We start from the raw sequence: 27,786 nt of genomic DNA on the forward strand, positions 1-27,786 counted from the left end.
CCCCGAAGAACACACACACTTTAAACAAAAGGTAAAATTGGGGATGGGGGGCTCATTGGAAAAAGTGAATAACTGAATCGGTTCTTTCCCAATGTAAATACTTCTTACAGAATAAAGCCAGAACATCTTCAGAAGGCATGCACTTCACTTCCAGTTTAAAGAACCTTAAGTCAACAAACCATGTCCAAATTACATTTAAATGTTTATAAAAAATTAAGCTTTTACATTTATTTCTAGCTTTCCACATCTGTGTGCAGACAAGGAATAAGATTGCATGTAAGTATAAGCAGTGCAAAAATGTGGAAGTGGAGACATCACATGTGCTAGAAATCAAATACAAGACTCAAGAAATAAAGCAATGGATAAATCAAAGCTAGAAAAAAAGTGAAACTACAGGTTCAGAATTAGGGTGAAGAGTGGTAATGCCCTTATTACTATAGATTTAGTGGCACAGATAGCACTTGTCAAACAAACAATCCAATAGTATTGACTTTTATTCATTCACGTAAGTCACCTGAAATGGTATCTGTTGCAATTAAATGCTCATTAATGTAAATGGCTGAACAAATCCACTCAATGGATAGTCAATATCCCACAGTTAAGTCACTTCAACACAGCCTCATGACAACTCCCACACCAAAACAGTACTTTATTTTGTAAATTTTGACCCATTATTACTCCCAAGTTTTATATATATATTTCAGCTGTTAAGTGTACAAGATGAAGAAATTTTAGTTAGAAGGGGATGCACCTGGAAAATAAATTTCTTAAACTCCATATACACGTTTCAAAACTGCTGAGTCCCAAGTCCATTTATGAACTCTAGGGCTGCCAGAATTATGTGCAGCACATTAAAGCTACACTATTTGAATAGCTTATAATTCTGCATAAATCAGGTCAAGCAATGTGTCAACCTGTAACAGACTGTGCACTTAACTGAACATGGCAATATATTCACTCTTTTGAACTTTACATCATCATTTGATGTCAAACAATGAAGCAAATCCCAACAGTATATACAAAAACAGCTTTGCATTTACAAAGGATTGTTTCCCATACTGATTAATCCAGGCAGCTAACTCATTGGTTTATGCAACTTTATTGAAGAAAAATAAATCAATTACTAGGAGAGCTATTAGTTGATCACTCATCCATTGACAACTCGCATCATTTATTCAGTGCTATATTAAACAGTATTGGAAGATAGATTAACTAATAGCTCCAAGCCTCCTAACAATTTAAATGAAAATTACAAAATGTTTTTGAGACCCTATTTTGGAATACAAAGGGTGTTTGACTTCCAATTTCCATTCTCTGTAGAACAAGAACAGGTCATTCCTTTATTGACATGCATAAAATACATCACATTTTCTGTTCTGCTGATGCTATAATTCAATACCAATTCTCCAGCCACATCAGTTATGAGCATAAAGTATATCATGTAACCTCAAATCTCTAACAGTGGAAGGCTTAAACAAGAATGGATGCGCTAGAATAATGCTGCTTCCTTTGATGTGACAGTGAGCATCCATCTCCCTCCCCCTCAGATGGTTTCTTCAGCATGTTAGAGCAGTGAGGATTGGTTTAGTCTCATAACCAAGTTAGAGTGAAGACATTGGCCACATAATACACATGCTCCAGTTTTAAAAAAATTTCTGAATCTTGGGCAACTGTTCTCTTGTTAACTACTTTACAGTTTCTAAAAGCAGTTATTGTCCAAAGCTGGAAGAACTTAAGTCTTCTCAGATGAGCATGTGAATGAATGGAGGGAGGTAAACAAAAAATAAAATTAAAAAAGATGAGGTCTGATAGGGGAGCAGCCGGATAAGAAAATCAAAAAAGGAACAGTAATTTAAAGTTTATTCCAGCTATAATGCAGGTTATTCTGACTTTAAGGTAGCATCACATGGCATACTTCTGAGTCCATTCCCGAGATATTCTGTTGTACCTGTAAATAAACAAATAAGCTATTTAAAAAATAAAATTCAAACAAAGACTTATTAATATTGTAAAGACAAATATTTCTATGTTACCTGTGATTTATCGTGACACCTGAAATGGCTAATTGTAGAAGTCAAGAGACAGAAATAAAAGTGGCAGAATTCAAAGCAGTGTGGGAGACAACAGACATTAGTGTTCTCTTAATAATAAAAGCAGGGCTGAGATTGGCTTAACAGGGACCTCCCCATCAATGAGACAGTATTCTATCAAACTTTTAAGTTGGTTGCACATGCTGACAAATTTTTACATTAAAAAATACTAGTGTACTACTGTCAGATTATGGATATACATATTGCATATCAATAGAAATTTTGGCCAATGTCAGAACTATGCATACACTGTTACTGCAAAATGAATCTGAAACCTAAATTGAGAAGTTAGTTGGGTATTGAAAGAAAATGTCTTTGAAACTTGAAAACACATTGGAAAGGGTGATAAAACCAGTACTTTGCAAGGAGTAGGCTTCAGTGGTTGTTATCTTAAATAAAGGCAGAGTAGTGACTGCTGTTAATCCCCACTAAAACCTGTAGAAGAACGGACTCTCTAGTAGTGCAACCACATTTTTGTTCAAAAAGATCAACATCAATGAGCTAGGTTATTGTTGAAGATCACCAATACTGAAATCATTTCTCCCCTACAATACACTCATCATACAGGCTATTTACCAACAACAAAAAAAAGTGACAAAAGCTTAAGAAGTGAGTATATAACAAAGGGCAATGGAAAACTTAATATTACTAGTTTTATCTCAAACCAAGAATATACTACAGCTCAACATATAAAAAACTTTTCTAGCAATTCAGAGTTATATTATTTAGAAAACCCTCTTCAAACAGCCAGCACTTTAAAAACAAACAATTTAGTATACAAAAAGAGCCACAAAATATAGCTAACATTAATTCATGCTTGTCAGTAATGAACTTTTAGTTTGGATGCTGAGGTTTAAGAGTTTTCTCTTCTATTACTACCACCTTCCTGGAAAAATCTGAGAAAAACCACACATTCCATAGTACTGACACCAAGTCTATAAACACCATGGTAATCTAATAAAGGATAAAGATACTCTTACATTTCTATGTCTTACTAAAGCTATATAACTGCTTTGTCATGCAAGAATAACATGAAGACTGAGTATATACTTCCACACTAACAGATCAAGCTGTTAAAAAAGTTTTCAGAAAGCTGCCATGTCTGTTACCTTCGGTTAGTTAATCCAGTGCTTTAAAGCATGCAGCACTCAAGTGCTGGCAGTACCATAAATAAGCGCACCATAGAGTGCAGATCCTCTTACCCTACAACATAGCGTATTTCTCTGTCCACTCTCTTGCTAACCTATTGTACCTAATTGAACAAGCACACTTAGCATTAATTATTACATACAAAAGTTAAATGGTTAAGCTGAACATAAAGATAATTCAAATATTTGACAGATTTAGACCAAAAATTTTACATTAATACTTTTTTTTTGAGAAACATTGAAAAGGTGCTTTATTACCCTAAACTCGGTAATTATCCAAGTGTTCAAAAGTAATATTTAAAAGGAGCTACTCACGGTCATATATGCTAAAACCACTTATTTGGTAGGGTCTCAGACAGCCCAAGCTAGCTTCAAATTTCTAAATACTCCAGCCTTTGCCATTACACTGGTCCTTACTGTTTTTCTTAATTGTGTTTTAGTAACTACATCACCAGAAACAAACATAAAAATGTCCTCTCACAAATTCCAGCAGAAATAAGTCCAACTTGTTAAGTAAAACCACCGTTTACAGTCATTAAACAAATTCATACTTACTTATCTCTGTCTGTTTTATAGATCCGTGCAATCTCTGGCACTAGGGGGTCATCTGGGTTTGGATCACATAGCAGTGAACAAATGGATAAAAGAACTACAAAAAAAAAGTTATGCAGTTTCAGGAGTATGGACAAACAAATGTTAAAAACTTACTCAAAACCTCAAGTTCTTAGTCTGCTCAATGTCAAGACAATAGAGTTCTACAAGTTTGTATAAACAGAACTATCAGAAATGAAAACTCTGGCCGGGCGTTGGTGGCGCACGCCTTTAATCCTAGCACTTGGGAGGCAGAGGCAGGCGGATCTCTGCGAGTTTGAGGCCAGCCTGGTCTACAAAGTGAGTTCCAGGACAGCCTCCAAAGCTACAGAGAAACCCTGTCTCGAAAAACCAAAAAAAAAAAAAGAAAAAAAGAAAAAAAAGAAAAAAAAGAAATGAAAACTCTGTAGGCACCAAAGTCAGTAATGATTAGGCCAAATAAGTTTTTATTTTCAAGGTAATAGTTAAAAATATAAAATAAAATCGACCTATGTAAGAGGAGTCAGTATTTAAGGGTTTTCTTGGTACTTTGAGGGAATACAAAACTATAGAGACTGGTGAAAATTTCTGAAGTATAAGGGAGCCTTCAGTTCTAACTCAATCTGGTCTGTTCTACAGACTTAGGAAGTGGTTCAAACAACCACTGGATAAAAAAAAAATCAAACAGCTTAAGAAGACAGTTAACTGTCACATAAGCCAAATATACATATGGTAACAGCAGAAAAATCCCAAATTCAATTCAAATGAATGGCCATAAAAAAAAACTATAAAATACAGTAGCTCAGAGGTCAGTTTCTAATTCTTACTCGTTAATGTCAAACAACCAAGTAACCTTTAAAAACAAAATACTTATCAACTCAGTTTGCATTTGAAGAAATAAAATTCAGAATTATGGTACACCCCAGCAGGAAAAACAAAACAGGAAACTGGTTATTCAGATTATGAGAGAAACACTACTTGAAAAGAGATTTAAATTTTAGGTTAAAAAATAAAGTCTAAAAGGAAAACAAATACTCTGGGCAGATCTCTGAGTTTGAAGCCAGTCTGGTCTACAACGTGAGTTCTAGAACAGTCATAGATGTTACACAGAGAAACCCTGTCTCAAAAAACCAAAACCAAACAAAAAATAAAAATCCCTCTAGAGTCAAATGCATTTTAATAAGCATATAAAGAAATGTCTGTGTGATGAGCTGCCTGTAAAAAACATACCTGCTTCATTCTCCATTTACTCACACAACACATTTTGGTAAAAACAAACATTATTCCAAGTTTTAGGAATGTTGAATTTCAGCACGGAGTCTGAAAATATTAATGGTTAATAAAAAGGTGCTAACATTAAATTGTAATTCTAGCATTAAAAACTTGACTCTATCATAAGAAATATTAAGCCTGTAAATTACTAAAAGGCAGAGTCTTATCATTACAACATTTTTGTGTAAAATTTAATTTGCAGAGTGGGATGTCAAAAACCACTTGTCATTTTAAAGCCAGCAGCTGAAGAAGAATTATATACATTTGAGGCATATGCCCGGAAATCTGAGAACTTGTTAGGCATAACATACTTTGATTTCAAGTGGATCGGACTTCATATAGCTATCTTCCCCAAATACCTTACTTATAATCATCATTAGACACAAAGCAAACTATCACAGTTAAGCAACAGCCAATTAAAGGTATGTTCAAGAACAGATACAGAAAATCTACACCTGATGTTTACCAGAGTAGAAAGCTTTAAAGATTTAAAAAGCTGTATCAAGTATGGCTATATTCTCCCATCCTTGCTAAGATATTAAGAACACACAATATCCTTATGGAAGACGGTTTGGGTTTGGTGTCTCACAACTGCCTGTTAACTATAGCTACTCAGACCTGGCATGCTCTTCCTTACTCATGTGCACATCACCACCACACCCTCACGATTAAATAGTTTAGTAATAGAAGAACAAACTTTGTTAAAATTGAGGACTGAGGCAATTGCTAAGTAGGCAAGAGTGCTGGATGAACAAGCACGAAGACCTGATTTCAAATTCCCAGGTTTCATGTAAAAAGCTGAAAATAGCCAATTCTGTACGCTTGTACCCCAGCATCAGTGGGTGGAGACAGGTAGACATTGAGTTACTGTGAACTTCTGGTTGAATGCCAGAACCTGTCTCAATGAAATCAAAGTAGAAAAGAGACGATACCTCTGGCTTCTATATGCTACATTAATACTCTGCTATTATGCGCAAATTAGAAGATACTCTACCCAGTTTGGTCTCAAATTCCATGCGGCCAAAGATGACCTTTGATTTCATAGTCCGTCCCGTCCCCCCCAAGCACTATTGTTTAGGCTTGTGTCACACCTGGTTTGAAGCACTGAGCTTTGTGCATTTGAGGCAAGTGCTCTATACAAACTAAAGCTATATCCCCAGCCCTGCAAGTGACGTTTTATTAGAATGTTGGCACAAGAAAATATTTATTTCCAAGCAGATTCAAGGCACCCTTAACTGTTAGAACACCAGAATAGTTGAAAACTACTCCAGTGAAACTATTATTTTACCTTTAGAAATAGTTAAAGCAGGAGACCACTGTGATCTTAGAATATCAAGACAAATGCTGCCATTACTGTTAATATTTGGATGATAAATTCTTGTTGTAAATGCAACCTAAAACACAAAACACACAGTACAACCTTTAGATAGCTTTTCCAAATAAAACGAGTACTTCAAATTTTTAAAAATTCTAAGTCACACCAGTGGAAGTAGTGATGAGAGACATAAGGGTAGGGAAGAATGCAATCAAAGTATGTTAGATGCATAAATGAAAAAAATCTCTTAACAAAACCAATTACTTTAGATTAATAAGAGCAAATTTTAAAAAGCCAGCCTAAACAGAGGGTGGGATGGGGTGTTGGTAGGGTCATTAACTTAGATCTGAAGGTTAACTCTGGGTACTATAAAGGTACATATTGTATTTCCAATACAGATATAACAAATTAAAGAGTGAAAGCTTTATACTCAAAGGGAACTATATATTATGTTGCACCTTTAATATGACTAAAGATGGCTAGAAAAACGTAGTTTAATGCAAATTATTTTCTAGTTCTGAAAAGTTGATGACTATATGCTCTGAACTCATTAACTCTCTCCTGCTTCAGGCTACAGAGTACCAGGACCACAGGTGTTTTAATACTACAAACTAGTCACCTAAGTAAGCAACTGTAGGCAAATTGATTCTATAATTTACTGGATTCCAACACTCCACTTAAGCATAGAAACACTTGAGCCTTGCAACTTCAAAAAGAGAATCTACCTATATTTACAGAATTCAAATCTCTGTCTAATTCTTAATTAGAAGAATCAGTAATAGCTTAGTATGGCAGCACATTCTTAAGCTTAGCCCTTGAAAAGTGGATAGGAAAATTCCAGAATAGTCTAACAGGAGTCATTATGTAAATGCAGCTTAACTCGATGTTACTTTTATTCAACAATATACAAATCCTCAATTACATAGAAACTGAAATTTCTAAACACTCTATTCTTTTGAAACAAGCCACAGACTAACATTTCTGAGGGCAATACTTGCCTTAGGTGGTTTGAAGGGGTAGTCTGTAGGAAAATGAATTGTCAAAAAGAATACACCACCTTGATATGGGCTGTCATTCTGTGAAGAGAAAAATAAGCTTAGTATGTCAAGATAATTCCTTTTTAAAAAGTCCATTTTTGTTAACGAACCAAAATCACCTATTGTTTACAACATTGCAATGAAGAAACGGAAATTATTGTACCCTCCAATTCAGTTCATACTAATGGAGAAACACAGTTGACTATAAAGTAACGAACCTAATTTACACAGACTTAAAAGTGCACCAGGCATTGGTGTGGTACACACCTTTAATCCCAGCACTCAGGAGGCAGAGACAGGCTGATCTCTGTGAGTTCGAGGCCAGGCTGGACTGATAGCCTCCAAAACAATACAGAGAAACCCTGTCTCGTAAAAACCAAAAACACCACAGACACACACACAAAGTAGGCAAAAGGCTTTATCCATGCTAAGCAGGCAGTCATTCTATCCCCACGCTACTCCCAGCCCTTATAATACTATGTTTTCTCACAAGACCTTGCTACCCCAGGTTCACCTGGCTTATCCTTCACAAGTACAGGCATTATAGATAGATGCCACTAGTGCTCTCTGCAAAATGCTCACCAAAAACAGAAAAAAAACAAAAACAAAAACAAAAACAAAAACAAGCCTGCCCACCCAAGACAGCAAAACACAAAACTGCATAGAAGAATTAAGGTACCCAAAATGTGACAGGTGGGTGAGATGGCTCAGTTGATTAAGGTTGCCTACCACACCAGATGCCGAATTCAAAACATGGAAGGAATGGTTAAAGAGAGCACTGACTTCTACAGGCTGTTCTCTAACTTTCACATAGACGCCTACATGTATGTGCACACTCACACAATATGTTGAATATAAATTAATCTAATAAAAAGATCCCCACTAAAATTCAGAAAGCCAATTAGAACAGAAACAACAACAACAAAACAAAATTTCTAAGGGGTTAAAGTATTTCAACGATACACATTAAAATTCCTATCAAGACAAAACCCAAATCAAAGGAACAAAAAATAATGAAGTCTTTTGAGACTGACTTCAACCTTTGAAATTGAGAATTAACATTGTTTCTTTTGCTCCCCAAGTATTTGTTCTCTACAATATTCGTGAAATTTTGCATGTGTCTAAAGATCCATTTTCTGTTTCTAACCTCTGAACTCACATGTTATTACTACAGTCTGTTTTCTTCTATAGTGTGTTCATTCACTCCTGGATACATTTTCAAGCCTGCTATATACATTTATCTATTTCTTTTTTTGGGGGGGGGGGGTTTCGAGACAGGGTTTCTCTGTGGCTTTGGAGGCTGTCCTGGAACTCGCTCTGTAGACCAGGCTGGCCTCGAACTCAGAGATCCGCCTGCCTCTGCCTCCCGAGTGCTGGGATTAAAGGCGTGCGCCACCAACACCCGGCCTACATTTATCTATTTCATGACATGCATTCTAAACCTCAATCCCCTTCTTCCTAAACCACAAGACAGTAGAAAACCAGGATCTCATAGATAATTCTTACACTCACTTCATTTAGTCTTAAATAACTTGATTGTCAGATATAGTGGCTTATGCCTGTCATTTCCATACTTGGAAGGCTGAGGCAGGAGGGTTGCTAAGTTTGAAAGCAGCTTGAGATATGAGGTGGTTAAGTTTTAGGCCAGCCTCAGTTACACAGTAGAGTGAAATTCTTTCACCAAAGAACTTAAAAATTTCTTGAATTAGCCACATCTTTTCTGGCTATTGCAGAGGTTTTATCTCAAAGTGTTACTATCTTTTGCCTACATATTATTAATGAATATAGCTTCCTTTCACTCTAGCTTTACCTTCTAGTTTATTCCTATACTCTAATATCAAAATGAACTTTTAAAGAGATACCACCATGTATGCTCTGCTTTTAATTTACTATAGCCTTTAAGTATTATTCTCTACAGTACAGTGTCATTAAGAGTATAACTCTCAAACTGGGTGGTGGCGGCGGCGTACGCCTTTAATCCCAGCACTAGGGAGGCAGAAGCAGGCAGATCTCTGTGAGTTCAAGACCAGCCTGGTCTACGAGAGTAGTTCCAGGACAGCCTCCAAAGCCAGAGAAACCCTGTCTCAGACCTCCCCCCCACCCCCAAAAGTAAATAAACCTGGTAAGTACTGCTGGTCTAACCCATCTATTACTAGGTGAAATTCTTTCAAAGAAATTTTCTCTTTTAGAATTATCAATGTGTGCCTACTTTTGTGACATTATTTTAACTGAGCAAAGATGCTTTACACTTGTTTATACTGCAGAACATTACTTTAACTGTGTAAAGATATGGTAAGGGTTGCTGTTTCACTTTGCCTGCCTAAGGCACCCGACAGGTCTAATAAAAAGCTAAACAGTAATAGCAAGGCAGAAAAAGAATAAGCAGGCAGGGCTGTTGGACAGAGAGAACAGGAGAGAAATCTAGGCTCCAAAGGAATGAGAGGAGGAGGAAGAATGAGGGACACACCCAGGGCAAGAAGCCAGGTAGCAGTCAGTCAGACATGGGAAATAAGAAAAGAAAGATATATAGAACCAAAAGGTAAAAGGCCCAGAAGAAAAAGGTAGAGAAAAAAGAAAATAGGTTAAAAGATAGCCAGAAATGAGCCTAAGTTATGTCTAAGCATTCAAAGCTAGCTAAGTCTTCATGTATTGCTACCCAGTACAGTATTGTACACAGTAATGTATTTACATTACTGCCAAAAAAAGAAAAACTCAGTGAGATACACATGTAAGAGACCTTAAAGTGCAGCCCCCGCCCCTTATGTGTGTGCTTGACTGAGCATATCAAAATAAAATTGAGCTAGATTTTTTGGCAGTTTCAGAGCTCCAAAGAACTCACGGTAGAATAAAAATGTCCCTTAACGGGAAGCTCAATGACTGCTTTTCACTGTCATACAGAAAACCAAGACAAAGACAATACAATACATTTGGTGGGTTCAGAGATGGTACTGTAGAATATAATCACAGTATATGCATTTAAGGAATTTTTATTTTTTAAAAACAGTGTTAACGATGATATATCAGAAATATAATAACTCTAATTTACCAAGGCCAAAAGTCTAAAATAAAACTGTGATAAAGTGAATGCTGATTTTCAGTGAAAAGCAAAATTGAAAAATAGTACTTACAGGTCCCATAATTGTGGCTTGCCAATGAAACACTAGAAAGAGGAGGAGGAAAAACAAAACAAAAACCTCATTATCCCCAAAACATACAACCTTTTCTGAAGTTAGATTAAAAAGAAAATCAAGTTACTTACTGTCATCTCCAACTGGACCTGCAGAACATTGTGCTGGAGGGTCACGGGCCAAATCACTAAGTTCCTAAATCAAGACAGAGGATGGTTAAGTTATATAGTCTAAATTTAAGAAAAGACATGAGCTAAATAGTAAACTTTTATTCCTTTAAAGGGACATGCGGTCATGGTAATAAACAAACAAATCCCATTAGCTGAGAAAGAAACCTTAAGTAATCTTAATTTCCTAGAATGCTAAGCATCACTTGCTTAACCAGACACATGTTGAATCAATCATCTTGGCTAGGGTTTATAGTAATATATACGCACCATTAAATTTTTATTTTAGGAACAAAAGTTGGCTTCTGATCAAAATATAGTAGTAGCAGATGGCCTTCAAAGGTTTAACACCTTAGGCAAGGCCAAGATCAACATGTCATTTGATGAACTAACTTTCTAGACCATTCTCAGATATCTTAAATTCCTTTACTTCCCAAAAATCTGATTCCATTTTCCTAGTGAAACACCTCTTATAGGGCTACATGCCCTTTAATATTTAAATTTCCTGACTAATGTAACCTACTCAGTGCTCATTTTTTTTGTTGTTGTTGTTGTTTTTTCGAGACAGGGTTTCTCTGTATTGTTTTGGAGACTGTCCTGGGGCTTTGTAGACCAGGCTGGCCTCGAACTCACAGAGATCCTCCTGCCTCTGCCTCCCGAGTGCTGGGATTAAAGGTGTGCGCCGCCAACGCCTGGCCTCAGTGCTCATTTTTTATCTATCATTAAAATTCTTATGTGGGAGACTCAACTTTTCTATGTAGAAAGATGCGATCTTAACAATACCATATGAATACATATATAATATACACATGGATGTATCTAACTCTTCAATCACCTGCACGCACACGGTACTTTACATTAAAGTAGTTTCCATTATTAGACTTACAAAAGCCCACGATGATATAGTTCTACCTTACTACTGTTTTATCATTAAAAATTATCAGGTAGATTAAACTCATGCTAATATGTTAACATATTGCTGCCTTCAACACTTTATCTCTATGTAACAAGTCAGTAAGAGTACCCAATGAATACAGGGATAGCTTAAGTTCTTTATACCTACCATACCTAAATATGGAAGAAAAAAAGGGGGAGAGGGGTTGGATTCCTATTCTTACAAAGACAAAGCACTAAAAATGCTGTCATCAATTAACTAAATTTCCTCCTAACACAATTTCGCTTGCTTTGTGCTCAATCTAGTAACATTAGCTAGTCACTGGACCCTCTCTCCTTCCAAAGAGTCCAATATATATATTAACATGTTTTGCTTAATTCCCAATTTTAAAAGACAATAAAGTAATGATTATCTTGGCTAATATATCTTGTATCATATCAATTCATTTAACTGAACATATTAATCTCCTCAATAAAATGAATTATAAAACAATTCATAAGGTACAGAATATTGTGAACAAGCTCCCTTAAGAATATAGAGAAAAGAAAGGAAGAAAATTTCCAATTAAATTCTATAAAATAACTGCCTTTGCCAAAGAACCTTAACTCTTATTAAGAGCATATAAACATGGAAAATAATATTGTCATTGTACAATAGCAAATTCAAGAAACTAGTAAAAACAAAGCAGTTTTTAATGTATTTTGTAGAAAAGGGATGCCAGCACAGAGAAAAGGTTTCGACTATAGTGCTGATCTAACCCAAGACAATGTTTTTAAACCCCTGCTCTTTTTTTCATAGGCTGGAAATTCACTATACAGCAAAGCAACTCTATCTCTCTTTCCATTTTATTGCCTTAAGAAGAAAAACCTTATTTAATGACTAAGTTCGGATTTGAGACTGCCCCCATTTCTGACCATAGTTTTAACCACACAGCAGACTGCCTGTAGCTTTCCAACTCTCAGTTTTAAGACAAGCAGGCAGCACCTGCCATTGAGGAGAGGAATGGGCTAAAGAGAATTCTCTGCAACTAGAAAAGTATACCTCATGCTGAAAATGATTTCTCACATAACAAGCTATATGATCACCACAGAAGAGCAACAAACGAATACACATGTCATTCTATTCCGTGTTCTAGAAATCCAGAGACTTTTTAGCTTATGTCACTGAGTTAACTATTCACTTTGTATATTTTGGATCTTAAGTACAGCTACCTCACTATGTGGTATACCAAGTCCAACACTTTAAGCATTAAAACCATACACAGTTATTTTGTTTGAAGACAAGGTCTCCTCGTGTAGTCCTGACTGGCTGGCCTAAAGCTCTTTGGCCTCAAACTCAGACATCTCCCTGCCTCTGCTTCCAGTGCTGGGATTAAATGTGGGCCATCACTTCCAGCCACACAAGCACACACACTTTTATTGAAAGTAACTATACAACTCAAACTCATTTATGTCATTCACCATTAAAAGAAAACCTAAGCTTCAGTGAATTCAAATGTATAAAATGATCCCTGGGGATTGTTTGCCTATCTGAGTCCCTGCATATCTTCCCTCTAAGACATGGCCCCAAGTCTGGACCTCCACCTCTCCTTAAGGTATTAACTGCATATGCCAGAATCACCAGGCACAGCGGTGCACCCTTTAATCCTAGCACTCAGGAGGCAGAGGCAGGCAGTTCTGAGTCTGAGGCCAGCCTGGGATACACTGTCTGAAAAACAAGAATGTCGGATGGGTAGAAAGGACCTTCACTTTGCATACTTAGCAGATGCAGCCCTGGTTTCATCTATTAAAGGCATATGCAGTGAATAGAACTCTCTTTAACATATGATTAACTCTAAGATTAGCAAGCCTCACTTGCTGGTCCTTTTCAGACAAACACCTCCTCATTTTTTTAAAGGACTGCATTAAGGGCTCCACGAGGAGAGTCTTACTAACCAATTCCTCCAACCTATGTGAAATAACACTTGCTGTTTCTGCTGGCTACATGGCATGTATCAACTAGGTATGCTATGGCAATGGCCTCTGGATTAAGAAATTAGCAATGTGATGTGTAAATCAGGAGTGGGTTTAAGGCTTAAGAGTCAAAGCTCTTGGATGACAAGATGGCACAATTTTACCTCTTTTTAAAACACCACTGGTTCTGGATCTTTAACCGGTTTTTTTTTTCTTTGAGACAGGGTTTCTCTGTATTGTTTTGGAGGCTGGCCTGGAACTTGCTCTGTAGACCAGGCTGATTTTGAACTCACAGAGATCCACCTGTCTCTGCTTCCCGAGGGCTGGGATTAAAGGCTGCGCGGCAATTTTTTTTACGATTATATGAAAAACTAATGGCTGATAGGTCAAACATACTAGCAAACTGAGAACTTCACAAATGCAAATAACTTAATGCCAGATTGTTATTAGAGGGAATAAAAAACAATGCTCTTATTCTTTGGCAGTCCTGGAGACAAAATCTGCCATCTCACACACTAGGCAAGCTTTTTTAGCTTTACCATGGGTTATATACATATACATAACCCAAACACCAGAACATTCAGCAGAGTTCAAAATACCTGCTGCATTCTGTGCATTTATGTGTGCCTGTATGAGCTTACGTATACTCCATTCATCTAGGTGTTCAGAGAGGCAGAGGGTATCAGATTCTCTGGAATTGCAGCTACAGGCTGTTGTGAGCATCTAATACAGTGTACACAGAGTAGAAATGGAACCTAGGTCTTGTAAGTGCTCTTAAGAGGCAAGCCATCTGAAACCCCAAGAATACGCTTGTAAATGAAGGAATCTCAGAAGCACACTTTTCAACTGTTGTGCTGTATTTTAACAAAATCTAAAGGGCTGAAGAGATGGCTCAGCAATCAAGAGCACTGGCTATTCTTATAGAGAACTAACCTATCTAGCACTTGACATCGTCTTCTGGTCTGTGGGCACCTACACATGGTGTTCACTCATGAACACACACACACAAAATTCTTAAAACAAAAAAGCTGTTAAAAACTTACAATTAAAAATGTACACTGAGAGATGCATTCTCCGAAACTCTGCAACATTTTTTTTATTGCTTCAGTGTTTCAAGTGCTTATGGATAAGGTTACAAAGTTCCATTCTAGCATGGACTTGGGCCCTCTAAGTTTTGTTTTTGTTCAGAGTCCATTGGAAATCTTTAAAAGTCACTCAATTGGTGCAGAGAAATGTTCAATCTTGAATAAAATGAAGTCATTTATGTGCATGTGTATTCACAAGCATACAGGACCTGGATTTGTGAGCCCCCATATGGACACTGGGAGGCAAAATTCTGTATGAGCAATAAGTGCTCTCTTAAAATACTGAGCATCTCTCCAGCTCCTACAATGGTAGCTAACTGCACCAACGTCTTTTGGAAAAGCAACAACAAAAGGCTTTCTTTTCTGTATTACCTAGATTGGTCCCATCATGGGTTCAACTAATCCTGGATTTTTCAGCATCCTGAATAGCCAAAACTATAGTTGCGAGCCCAATTAAAAAATAGCCCCCTCCCTCCTCCAGACAGGGTTTTTCTGTGTAGCTTTGAAGCCTGTCCTGGAACTCTGCAGAATAGGCTGGCTTCGAACTCAGAAATTCGCCTGCCTTTGCCTCCTGAGTGCTGGGATTAAAGGTATGCACCACCACCACCTCCAGGCAAAACTATGTTTTAAATACAGCTTTTTAATAATGCCACTTAAAATGCTTCCAATTTGCTTTTTAATAAATGTTTCTTAAAAAATTATAATGCTAAGCAATACTTGGGTGTGGTGGCAGACACCTGTGATCTCAGTGTTAAGGCGGAAGCACGAGTATCACTGGAAGTTGAAAGAAAGCACGAGACTGTATCAAGATGGGGTTCACAAGCGGTTAACAACAATCTTTGTGCACTGACTCAATGTGTAAAGATAATGCTAAAAAGACTTGATAATAAAACACGCAATCAACTAAGTCAACTAGTTAACATGTCAGTGGAATCATGCAGGTAGATAGATCCCACTTAGTTCAATTAATCAGGATATGAAAAGAAATCTAGGTTGAAGAGGGCAGCCCAGAAACAAATCACCAACTATTTATAGACATTACAATCGGTTTTGTATACTCTGATAAAAGTCCTAAGAATACGTTTTAAAATAATTCAACATTAAGAAGGGATCAGGTACCCTGAAAGTGACTAAGAACTTCAAGGAAAAGGCAGTAAACAATGGATTCTTAATGCTAATCAAGTAAATTAAGTAAAACCTGACCACATTAAATACTGTAAGAACATAGTCAAATATCCAATTGCTCATAACCAGTCTAAGATTTAGCTATACTAAAAAGTCAACCTAACAAGACAAAATAGTCCTGATACGCTTCTGAAACACAGGGCCAGTTGTTTATATAGTTGAGCAAAAGACCTCTATCTACAATCTTGATCAACCCTTTATATGCTGACATGAACACATACTACCCTATTTTCAACATATTCAATAGGATATAATTCACCCTAAAGACTTAATCCTCTGATCAGTTTTACTTTAACACTTTATTAGGAAAAACAACAACAAAAAAGAAACAAGGGGATGGAGAGGTGGCCCAGTAGTTCCCAGTACCCCCTACCAGGCAGCTAGCTCACAACTACTTCACTAACCCCAGACACAGAGAACCGAATTCCCTTTTCTAACCTCAGAAGGCACATACTACACACACACCCTGAAGCCTGGCAAGATAACCATACTAAGTAAAAGTAACATGTTAATAACCTCAAGCAAGTCAATCATTTTATAGGAATGCTTGAAAACAAGTGTCTCAGATTTGTTACATATATGTAAAAATCTGAAACAAGTGCATATACAGGAGATATTGTGGGCCCTAAGTCTAAGCACAGAATTCAGTTGCATTTCATATATACCAGCCATGCCAAAGGCATTTTACTTTTTATGAAGCCCATTACAGGATGTTGAGTATATAACCTTCCACTTAAAGCTTTAAGGTGTGCCTAAGTCTTGAATTTTCAGATGGGCTCTCTTATCAAATATCCAACCTCTTTTTAAAACCTGAGGGCTTTGTTGTTGTTTTAAAATCAACCAGCCACCTAGTATTAAATTACTTTTTAAAAGGCATCAAGTTTCAAGCTGGGTGTGACGATGTGCACCTTTAGTCCCAGGCAGAAGCGGGTGGATCTCTCCTTAAACCTGGTCTACATAGTGAGTCCCATAATACAGAGACTGTGCCTCAACAACAGCAACAGCAAAAAGCTATGAAGTCTCACAGAAAACCCAACTTTCATTAGTTATAATGGCAATCTCCATCACCACAACCTCATTGTATCTAAGAATCAAAGCAGTAGGGGCTGGAGAGATGGCTCAGAGGTTAAGAGCACTGACTACTGCTCTTCCAGAGGTCCTGAGTTCAATTCCCAGCAACCACATGGTGGCTTACAACCATCTACAATTCAATCTGGTGCCCTCTCCTGGCAGAACACTGTATATGTAATAAATAAATCTTTAAAAAAAAAAGCGGTAAAAACCAATTGGTATGTGTGTTTTTATGTGTGTATACTCATTTAACAGGATTTTTCCAGGATAATTCTCTTAGAGAGGAGGGGAGGCTCTGTTTTAAGCAAAAATTACCTCCAAACTCTATACTCGGATTTTATTTTCAAATAATTATGTTATCAATTTGGAATCTTTTAAACTACCAAACTTAGTATTTCCCAATCTTGTTTCAATTCTAAATTAGGAATGTCTATTTTAATATGAATTTTAAGGACAGGACTTATTAAAGCATTATGACACAGCAGGCACAACACACAGACCATTTCAGATCACCCATCTTGAAAGCCAAGCCTGGGTTAAGGCATTCTGATTCATTTGTTCATTAAACAAAACTGCTTCATAAACAGGCCAAACAAAACAGCCCTAGCTCATTTAAATCTCTAGACTACATGATAAATCTTTGTTTAGTAGTCTAAAATATAAAATAGCCTTTAAGCTAATGTTGGGGAGTTATTTTAAGGTGCAGGTGTTTATGCTGCATTTGATTAAATTTCTGTGAAGCAGTGTTACTGTCTGTGTCTGTCTAAAGGCAAGGCAGGAGCAAAGATGGAGGAGGAGGCTGGCAGAGAGAATAGGAGAAATGAGAAAGAAGAGAGCAAGAAGGGCCAGGCAGTGGTGGCACGCACCTTTAATCCCAGCACTTGGGAGGCAGAGGCAGGCAGATCTCTGTGAGTTCAAGACCAGCCTGGTCTACAAGAGCTAGTTCCAGGACAGCCTCCAAAGCTACCGAGAAACCCTGCCTCAAAAAGCCAAAAAAAAAAAAAAAAAAAAACATAAAACCAAACAAAAAAACCGAGAGAAGGAAGATGTCCGTCTGTTCCTCCCTCTCCAGCCGACCAGCCACCCAGCCACCTATGGAGTAAGAAGGAAAGTAAGATATGCAGAAGAAAGATAAAAGCCCTGAAAAAGTAGACAGGTTAATTTAAGATTAGAAAAGTGGGCTAACAACAAGCCAAGCTAAGGCCAGGCATGCATAAGTAGTAAGACTCTGATTTATTTGCCAGCTGGGCGTGGGCCCCTCAATAAGGCCAAAGAGTCAAGAGTAAACAGAGTAAAAAAAACATCATTCAATAGACTAATAAGACAGCTGTTGGAGAGATACTGGCAGATACTAGGAGTTGCTAAAGGATCCCACACCTCCTGAAAGAACATAAAATAACATAAAGAAGAAACTGTACTACCTATTTAGAAAGAATTACCTTTCCCCAAACTGCTTCTTTTGAAACTTGGCACACACATGGGTTAACAGGGAGAGCTAAACCCATTTCCTATTGGCATGCTATTTATTTCTCTCTAAAAACCTGAAAGCTGTCACATGGTCTAATTCACCTCACAAAAGCACTGCAATAAACACCACATAGCCAAACTATTTCCTGAAGACTTTGTAGACAGCACAACAAAAATTGTTATTTGTATACTAAGCAAAACTCTTAACAGCCAGTGGATAGATCACTGGGAAGAGCAGCAGGTACGATCATTACACGCAAAAAAAAAAAAAAAAAATTTATGTGTATGAGTGTTTGCCTGAATGCATATGCATTTGTTTGTCGAAGGTCAGAAGAGGAAACTGGATGTCCTGGACCACCCCAGACAGTTATGAGGGGCCACATGGGTGCTGGGAACAGAAGTCTTCTAGAGAGCAGCCAGGACTCCTAACTGTGGAGCCGTTTCTGCAGCCCCCAAGTTGGAATAGAGGCTCTCTTTGACAGTTCACTATTGACAATATAAAATGGCTGATCTAAACACAATATCGTGGGGTTTCTTTTTTGCATGTTTGAGTTTCTACTGTCTTGGTGTTTTGGCTGTACCAACTTTAAACTAACAAAGACTATGGTAACAGTTTGGCCAATGTATTAATAAACACACTCAAAGACCTAAAGAAATAATGCTGGGGGAAAAAATGAAATGATCTACACTCTGAGAGCTAGGTGGAAATACAGAATTGTGAATAATGAAGCTGTACAATCACAGAGTAAGTCTCTAGGTAAGATTTTATGCTTCTACCATAGTTTACCTCAGACATAGGAACTTGTTTTCAATGATAAACATTACTTGTACATCGACACAGCCAGAAGGACAGTACTTTTGAAAGACAAGTTTCTAGTAGCATTTCTAATATTAAGGCCTAACTCCATGAACCCATTCGACTTTGCAGAGTTGTTATAATCTGAAAGGCTGATCAAATTTTATTTCAAGATAGAGGCAAGCCTAAGTTCACGATTTACATCCCTAAATACAGTCTATTACTACATCAAGTTCTAGTATTAGTCGACCCAATCTGGCACTCCCTTGTACTTCAGTACATAATAAAAGGTAGTAACAGATTTCCTATCAGAATCTTTACTATTTTAAGTTAATTTCCTGTATTTTACTTGGGAGTCCACTTTTTCAGGATTAAATCTGACTTGACTTACAATGGAATCAAAATAGCTCTTGCTGTACACCTATTCTGAGTAATATTACTTCTGAGATATTAGGCAGAAGCAGGAATAGAAAAGCCTCTAAGAAGTGTTTTGAGATTAAAAATCTTACACCTGCTGCCCATTACAAAAACTGTTGCGCCAGGCGGTGGCGCACGCCTTTAATCCCAGCACTCAGGAGGCAGAGGCAAGCGGATCTCTGTGAGTTCGAGGCCAGCCTGGTCTGCAAAGTGAGTTCCAGGACAGCCTCCAAAGCTACAGAGAAACCCTGTCTCGAAAAACCAAAAAAACAAACAAACAAAAAAAAACACCAAAAAAAAACTGTTGCAACTTAAATTTCTAATTTAACTAAAATGTCAAAGAAACAAGATTCTTAGAAATATATGGTTATTAGAATAATGTCCAGAAGATACTTGGCAAAAGAGTATGATCTGAACAAACTTCACACAACTGTAGACATAAACTCAAAAGGAATCATCGTTTAGCCTAGGTGGGAGGATGAATTTTGAACAAGCCCAGAAAGACACCACCAGACTCCTTTTCAAAATGCAAACGCCCAAAGCACCACAACAAAGCCCACCCCTTCAAACTCAATTTGTAACCGTTCCTGAGCAAACCTAGTTTCCTTCATCCTAAGGATTATAAGGTAGGCTCTCTACACTATGCTGCCTTACATCACTGATAAGGTATTAGCTTCCTGTTTAGTTCTAATTATAGTGACACATGTATGCTTGTTTACTAGACAAGGCACTAAGAATGGCTTGAGTGGATAATACTACAATTTTCTTTCTTTAGGTCATCCTTGAAGGTAAGTCATGTAAGATTATTTAAAGGTAGGCTCACTGACATGCAAATGTAGCCCTAACTAAGCCCTACTAACTCAGAGAAGAATCTTTCTGTAAGCAGTATTGGAATACACCAAAAGGTGACTTTATAATCCATGAAAGCAAATCAGGCATTTCACAGATATTAAAAAAAAATAACTTTGCAGCAATCCAGTGGCAGTAAATACCCACTGGTTAGGACTAACCTGAGTAGGCATTTCCATCCTGACACACCCAACCCAACATACTAAATCACAAATGAGAACAAGTTTAAATAGTATAAACTCAGTCATAAAGTTACTAAACACCTGCACTACCCAGCTGCCCTTTTTTTTTTTTTTTTTGGTTTTATGAGACAGGGTTTCTCTGTATTGTTTTGGAGGCTGTCAGTCCAGCCTGGCCTTAACTCACAGAAATCCTCCTGCCTCTGCCTCCCGAGTGCTGGGATCCAAGTAATTTTAAGAATACATGTTATGCCAGGCCTTGGTGGTGCACACCTTTAATCCCAGCACCTGGGAGGCAGGCAGATCTCTTTGAGTTCGAGGCCAGCCTGTTCTACAGAGTGGGTTCCAGGTCAGCCTCCAAAGCAATACATAGAAACCCTGTCTCAAAAAACAAAACAAAACAAAAAGAACCACAATGCATGGAGGCTAGAGGTAGCTCAGTGGCTAAGAGAACTGACTGTTCTCCCAGAAGACTTGGGTTCAATTCCCAGCACCCACATGGCAGTTAGCAACTGTCTGTAACTCCCAAGATCTGACATCCTCACAAAGGCATACATATAGTCAAAACAACAATGCACATAAAATTAAAATAAATATATATCCACAATACAGCTGGGTCTGGTGGCACACACCTGTAATCCCAGCAGGGAGGCAGAGGCAAAAAACAGTGCAAAAATAAATGAAAATAAAAAATAAAAATAAATGAAAGCATAATCAAGAAGTTGGGCATACAGCCCCATTCTGTAATCATCATAATCTAGCACTCAGGGGGCTGAGACAGAAGTACCTCATTCGAGGCCAGCTTTTGTGCAACACCCTGTCTCAAAATTTAAGCTGAAACATTTTTATCTCAATATTCGGAAGCTAGGGCTGGCAAGAGGGCTCATAGTACATAAATCTGAGTTCAATCTCCAGAGCCCATTGGAAAGGTAGAGGAGACCTGACTTCAGCATCCCCTTAAGAACCTTCCCCAAAGAAAACCAGAATCAAGAATTGATTTGAATATCAAGAGGCACTTAACCTTAACTTTTATGCGCAGAACAAACACAGAATTTTACACATCAAATAAGCATGATGATGAGGACCAAAAACAAACAAAAACAAAACAACCCCACCACACAGGACAAACCTATGAGCCTACAAAGCTTGAACCACTACTTTGTGCACTTTTAAAAAGGTTTATTTATTTAATGTATGAGTGTTCTATCTGCATGTATACCTTTTATGCTAGAAGAGGGCATCAGATCCCATTACAGATGTTTGTAAACCACCAGGTGGCTGCTGGGAATTGAACTCAGGACCTTTGGAAGAACAGCCAGTGCTCTTAACCTCTGAACTATCTCTCTGGGTTCCCTATTTTGTGTACTTTTAAGAGAATCCCAGCATTTAAACTAACACACAGCAATTTCTAGCCTGTAACAAACTACCTAAGAATTAAATATATTCCAGTCTTAGTTTACAAATTAGTTGTAACATTAGATTTAGTCTGATTTTTATAAGTACAAAACAGCATTTCTCAGCAAAAACAAAACATTTAGTAGAAACTGAAATGCTTCAAGACAGTATTTTTTAGTGTTTTTTGAAAAAAAAAACCTATCTCATTAGAAACTTATTACTCACTAGTTGTGTTGTGTCTTGTTACCTCAGTCATAAAATGGGAGTATCTCACATGGCATACTACACAAGAGAGCCTATGCTAGATCTTAGTACCACAGAAAACTGAAGAATGGTATAAAGCTGCAGGGGTTAACAGAAAAATCTACAATTAGAAGGCCTCGGTTCTAATCCCAAGTCTGCTACATTATCAACACCTGTATAGAGTTTTAGTTTCTTTTAAACCTAACAGTGACTTAATTCTTCATAGTGAAGATGTCAACTGTACCTTCTTTTCCACATTTATTATAAGAAAATTACTTATAAACTATTAATAGATACGAAACATTGCAAACACTTTGAAAAAAGTTTGGCTTGGTTTCCCAATACATTAACAGTCATTTTGCTTCGGAGCAGTAAAATTTCTTAAAAGCTCCCAAACAGATTTGGAATTCAGCTTTTAAAATGCTTGTTTTAAAATGTTTAAAATACAGCTGGACTATATTTGGTCCAAATAACAAAAATAGCAAATAGCAAAAGAGTAAGTGTAAGATTATTTGGTCTAAGAAATAGTTTAAAATACTAAAAATATTTTCTTTAAAGATTAAAAAAATCAATTAACTTGATCCAAATTATCACTAAAGCTTACAGTGGTATAATACGAATTTTAACACACCAAGAACTACAGGCATGTTAATACTAGTTGGGGGGTAAACAGGAAGAATAAATTCAAAACAGGGAGCAATCAAAAAACAAAAGCTACGTGGCCTCTTGTTTTTAGAGAAAGGATGTCTTAAAAAAGAAAAAAAAGGCAACTCTTTCTGAACTTTCAAAAACTATGCCTGTATCTGAATGCTATTTTAAATGAAGCCTCATGATTCTGACTATGTATATGGGGGGGACAGAGGTTGGAAATAGTCTACAGACTGAATCAGTCATATGGCATATAAATAGCTCTCTAATGTAGGAAGTTTACACATCAAGTCCCGACATAATTTTTCAACTTAAAAGATCTGCTTTCACGAAATTGTCATTCCAGTGTCTAGAAAAAAATCCCAGTATCAATTAGGCACATGGATAAAGTTGCTTGGCTTGATTCTAACACAAGTGTTTTTACTCCAAATGTTCACACTTAACCATTACTACCTCTTTAGAGCTTTTAAGTCATTAAAATGGTGCCACAGAGCACCTGGGTATCACCTGTTTAAAAAAAATCTGAAAGACTGTCCTTTAAAGTGTTTTACATTTATAAAAAGCTATGGGTCTGAATTATTTTCACTAGTAGTGAAATGTTATGGTCTACATATTTATTAAGTATGCTGCAAAACCCAATAATGCCATCTCTAATGTGAGACTCATACTTAAAATTGTCAGTTAAGCGATTATTCTAAAGTTATCTATTCAATGTCTTGAGTTGTAAGGTTTTCTTTCTCTCCTTTGCATACCAGCAAGAATACAAACAGTTCAGTTAGTATTTTGCATAAAACTACAATGATTAGAACACTGACTTCCAAAGATTTCAGCTTCAGTATATTCAGGTAAAGATTTTAACTTTCATCAAACTCCAGCCTTGCCAATTAAGCGTAGCAAGTTATACATATTAAATACCTATAAATAAAGTAGCATCAGATAGACCTACTTTAGTCAATCTAGATCCTGGCTTTCCTTCCAGACTCTAAAACAAAACAAAAAAACTGTCCTACAAGAGCTGAACCTTCCTATTTTGTCTTTTCTATTAAGATCGAGTTTATTTCTCGATATTTTTTCAAGTTAGCTAGCTGTAAATACTCCACCCTCTCGATTGTGCAAGAACCAAATACACCACACACACACACACACAAATTAAGAGAAATTCAGTCTCAGAGTTTGAATTTAGGTTAAGGTTAAGTCTTGGAGGCAGAGGACCTTAGAACTCCACACAACTATATAAAAAACGGTTAACGCTTAACAGAGAACATTATTTCCTATTAGAAAAGGAGATGATGTCGGAAGCAACCCGAACCAGTTAAAGCAGCCGCCATCTTATAATGCGGGATAGAAGTTAGAGCAAGAAAATGAGACTACACCACCGGAGGAGGTGGTTCAGCTTACACTAGAGCTCCAAAAAATTTCTAGCTTCTGTTCAACTTAAACTGCGGAAGCAAGGCTCCTTAAGGGGGGGGGGGGGGGGGGGCTCTAAGCAAAAGCAGTCCGTCCAACTAGTGTTCCTGCACTGTCAAGCGACCCCCCGGGGGGACCTTTCTAAAGGCATTTACATCATCAGTTCCCGGTGCCTCAGACAAATAGCTTCGGGTGAAAGCAGCGACCACACAACACAGGAAGTGGCAACAGTGTGAGTCCACCTCCTCCCAGCCCTACTTGGTCTTGTGTAACTGCCCAGATTGGGTTAAGCTTCTAGGCAGACTTCGTCACCACTTTTTAGCGAATCGAGGTTTGTTTATAATTCCTTGTCGTTGCCCCCCCCCGCCCCGTATACTTCGGAACAAAACGTTTTCTTGCTCATCTGTCCCCTTTTCTTCCTGGAAGGCCTATAGGACAGTACAGCTAAGGGAAGTTTTGAGGAATCAGGAACAGGACGCAGTACTATGACATCCGCCCGAGGCTGCTACACGATTCCACCTCCCAAACCTGACTTAACTCTCGTGAGGCAGAGCCGAGGTGCCGAAAAGCCACGCTCTCACCCACAATTTACAGATTCTTGTGAGACAAATCCAGTCTAACATTTCGCTTGCCAAAAGCACGCAGTTCCCAACGCGAAGCTCGTTTCATAAGCTACCCCCGCTTCCACACGGCCCTGGGGCCCGACCTGCCCGCCCGCCCTCCCAGGCCCCCGTCCGCATATCTGGTCCCAGCACCTCACCTTATTAATCCGTTTCAGCGCCATAGTCTGTGCTTTTCGCCGGGCTCCTCACTATCCCGATGTGTACCTCAAAGGCCCGGCCAAAAACTCTTGATTGTCCCGGCGGCGAGGAAGGATCGTCTCTTCTTCTCACACCGGCTCTGCCAGACACAGGCGCCTTTTGCAAAAACGGAGCAGATCAGCCACTCGCCCGGGGCCTCGGAGAAACCCTGCCGACGCCAAGACGCCCGCGAACCGTCGCGATCCGGGCAGGGCGGGGTAGCCAAGCCACCAACGACTTCTGCCCGCGGCGGCTCGCCCGGAGAGAGGGCGAGGGTGACGGGAAGGGGCCGAGGGGAGGCTACGGGCTCAACTTCCCGGCCTCTCGAGAGGAAGAGCCCCGGGTGGGAGAGGAAGAGGCGGAGGAGAAAGGGGTGGGTGCGGGGCAGGGGCCGGAGCCGGGCAGAGGAGGAGCCGGGGCCTAGTCGGCGCTAGGCCGGCGTCAGCCGGGCAAAGAAAGGCAAGGGGGGAGGGGAGCGGGAGGCTCCGGGCCGGCGCCGGGCCCCTTGCGGTTTCCGCTCCAAAGGTCGGCGGGCCGGCACAAGGCGACGGGGGTGGCGTGCGCGGCCGTCCCCACAGCTCGGGCTCTCCCGGGTCGCCCCTGACACTGCCTTACTCTCCGCCTCACAGCGCGCTGCTACGTGCGCGCGCCCAGCCACCTCCTCCTCCTCGTCCACCACGCGCCCGGCGGCCGCGAAGCCCCGGCTCGGGCGCCAGGACGCGCCCATGTCCCCCCCTTCCCCGCCCGCCCGCCCGCCCGGCCAGCGGGGCCCGGCCTCGCCGGCCTCCCCACCCCACCCCACCCAGCCCCGAGGGCTGCCCACTCGGGCCGCCCACAGCCCCGGGCGCCGCGCCGGCCCCGGCCGCTCGCCCTCCCCTCGGCCGAGCCGTCCACACCCACGCGTACAGAGGGGCCGGGGCCTCCCTCGAGCTGCGGCCTCGGCCTCCTCCCCGCGCGGCAGCTGGTGCCTCCCCGGCCCTACGGGGCTCACGCGCACGGCACAGCCACAAGATGTCGGCTCTGACGGAACTACTGCCAGCTGCCACGCTCCGCCCCTCCCCCCCCGCCTATTCACCGCCGCGTATCCGTCCGCCAACGCCGCCGTCGCGAGCGCAGGGCGAGCCGAGGGTTGAGGGGAGCGGTTTGCCTCCCTCCGTCCAGGCCCGAGCGGACGCGCCACCCGCTTGCCGTCTCTCGGTCGGAACAGCACCTTCTCACGAAACTGATCGGAGGTCGGACCGGGAGGGCGGGGGACGGAGGCGGGTCATGGGCCGAGGGGGAGGGCGGGCGAGCGGCGGAAACCCTGAGACTCAGAGAAGCATCGAGAACCGGAAGGAGACCTTAGGAGGAAGGGGATGGAAGCGGCAGCTGCGCGGTCGAGGCCCCCGCGCCCCTCCCTCCAGTGGCCCCCGGTTTCCTCACTTGGTATGGAGGCGGCGGGTCTCGCGAGAACCTCGTGGCAGGCTAACCGGAGCTCCGGCTCTGCAATGACTTAAGGGGCAGTTTTGTGCTCTCTTCCTGCCTGGGGCCCGCCCCCAAATCCGTAAGTTATCGCGAGAGGCGCCGGTAACCCCGGGTTCTCACTGGGCGGGCCTTGGGCCCAAGGCACCGCCCCTGAGTGCTTATGCTGGTGGGCGGGAGAGGAAATGGAATTCCCCAGGCCGGCCGGCCGGCGCGCGCTGACCCTGCCCCCTCTCGGGCGTCCAATGGGGACGTGCTGGGGGCGGGGCCGCGGGGTGACTGGGGGCCTTAGGCAAGGTGGGGCCGGCTCCGGGCTTCCGGGGGCCCAGGTGATGGGGATGTCTTCCCGTGCTCCTCCGAGAGGGCTGAGCAGCGGGAGGAGGCTCCCCTCAGATTAGGATCGGTAATTTAAGACAGTTCCGGGCTGAGTGCCGCTCGCACCGCCACGTGCGGAGTGATGTGCGTGCTAAACGCCGAGGGCCCCGTATGAGCAGCGGCCTGGAGGGTCGCGCGTGAGCGTAGCCTTAACAATGCGGCTTAATTGTGATCGGGTTGCTTAGAGCCCCGACGTCAGGCCAAGTTAGGTGTGGAACAGCAAGAGGAATGCCTCAGGATCTTCTTTCTCCCGGTGCCGTTTCAGGTTTTGAGCCCCAGAGTGGTAAAACGTTAGGGAATCAGTCTGGACAAAATTCTGTGGGTGAGATCTGAGTGTACCACTGCCCTGTTTTTGGTCCGCCGTGCTTAAGGTGTAGAGGGTCGTTTGTCATGTAGTGTATCCTTTGGTTAAAAAACTAAGCCTTTAGTTTTCGAAAGGCACTTCAAGGCAGAAAGGATGAACCTGCTTTAGTTTTTTCTAGCACTCAGGAATAACCCCACTTGAAGTGAAATCCTGCAGGACTACGTGGAAATAACTTGAATTTTGAAAACCTGTTGCAGACAGTAGTCCCTAATTAAATGATAAAAAGCGATGAAGTATCTAATATATAGTCTTAAGAATGAGAGTGTATATTGTGTGTGTATATCATACATACACAAAACTGCATATATTAAAAATATCACTAGAGCAATTACTGGAATACAGCTGCTTCAACTAGTGCCCATAGGAATCACCTGTAGTTTAGTTTAAAATGCTGATTTTGATTTAGTAGGCCTGAGTAAGTGCCCGAGATTATACTTTTACAACAAGCTCCCAAGTGATAGAGATTATTT

The 27,786-nt window shown here is 40.1% G+C and overlaps 1 protein-coding gene across 5 annotated transcripts; it reads right to left on the bottom strand.

Moving 5' to 3' along the window:
- Window positions 1-476: 476 nt before the first annotated feature.
- Window positions 477-26,990, bottom strand: Ube2d3 (ubiquitin conjugating enzyme E2 D3). 5 transcript variants are annotated; one of them, XM_040751757.1, is made up of 10 exons: window positions 26,539-26,990; window positions 26,327-26,456; window positions 25,077-25,233; window positions 10,692-10,755; window positions 10,561-10,592; window positions 7,394-7,471; window positions 6,369-6,474; window positions 3,794-3,887; window positions 3,293-3,342; window positions 477-1,948 (listed from the first exon to the last, which is right to left on the bottom strand). In XM_040751757.1, exons 3-9 carry the CDS (start codon window positions 25,098-25,100, stop codon window positions 3,294-3,296), a joined length of 447 nt encoding a protein of 148 aa, XP_040607691.1. In that variant the 5' UTR covers window positions 25,101-25,233; window positions 26,327-26,456; window positions 26,539-26,990; the 3' UTR covers window positions 477-1,948; window position 3,293. The 5 variants fall into 5 exon arrangements, with proteins under 5 accessions (XP_040607691.1, XP_040607688.1, XP_040607692.1 ...); XM_040751754.1 differs by lacking the exon at window positions 26,327-26,456; XM_040751758.1 differs by lacking the exon at window positions 26,539-26,990 and having other exon boundaries at window positions 26,192-26,330.
- Window positions 26,991-27,786: the final 796 nt, after the last annotated feature.

The sequence above is a fragment of the Mesocricetus auratus genome, unplaced genomic scaffold (genome assembly GCF_017639785.1).
Source record: "Mesocricetus auratus isolate SY011 unplaced genomic scaffold, BCM_Maur_2.0 Super-Scaffold_100009, whole genome shotgun sequence".
NCBI classification, from domain to species: Eukaryota; Metazoa; Chordata; class Mammalia; order Rodentia; family Cricetidae; genus Mesocricetus; species Mesocricetus auratus.

Bases quoted from the DNA above. Each gene is read 5' to 3' on its own strand.
- Ube2d3 (XM_040751754.1), bottom strand. From the start codon at position 25,100: ATGGCGCTGAAACGGATTAATAAG. The intron at 10,756-25,076 runs GTGAGGTGCTGG...GTCTTGATTTAG, and splicing joins CGCTGAAACGGATTAATAAG to GAACTTAGTGATTTGGCCCG. The intron at 3,343-3,793 runs GTAAGTATGAAT...TTGTTCAATTAG, and splicing joins TATAAAACAGACAGAGATAA to GTACAATAGGTTAGCAAGAG.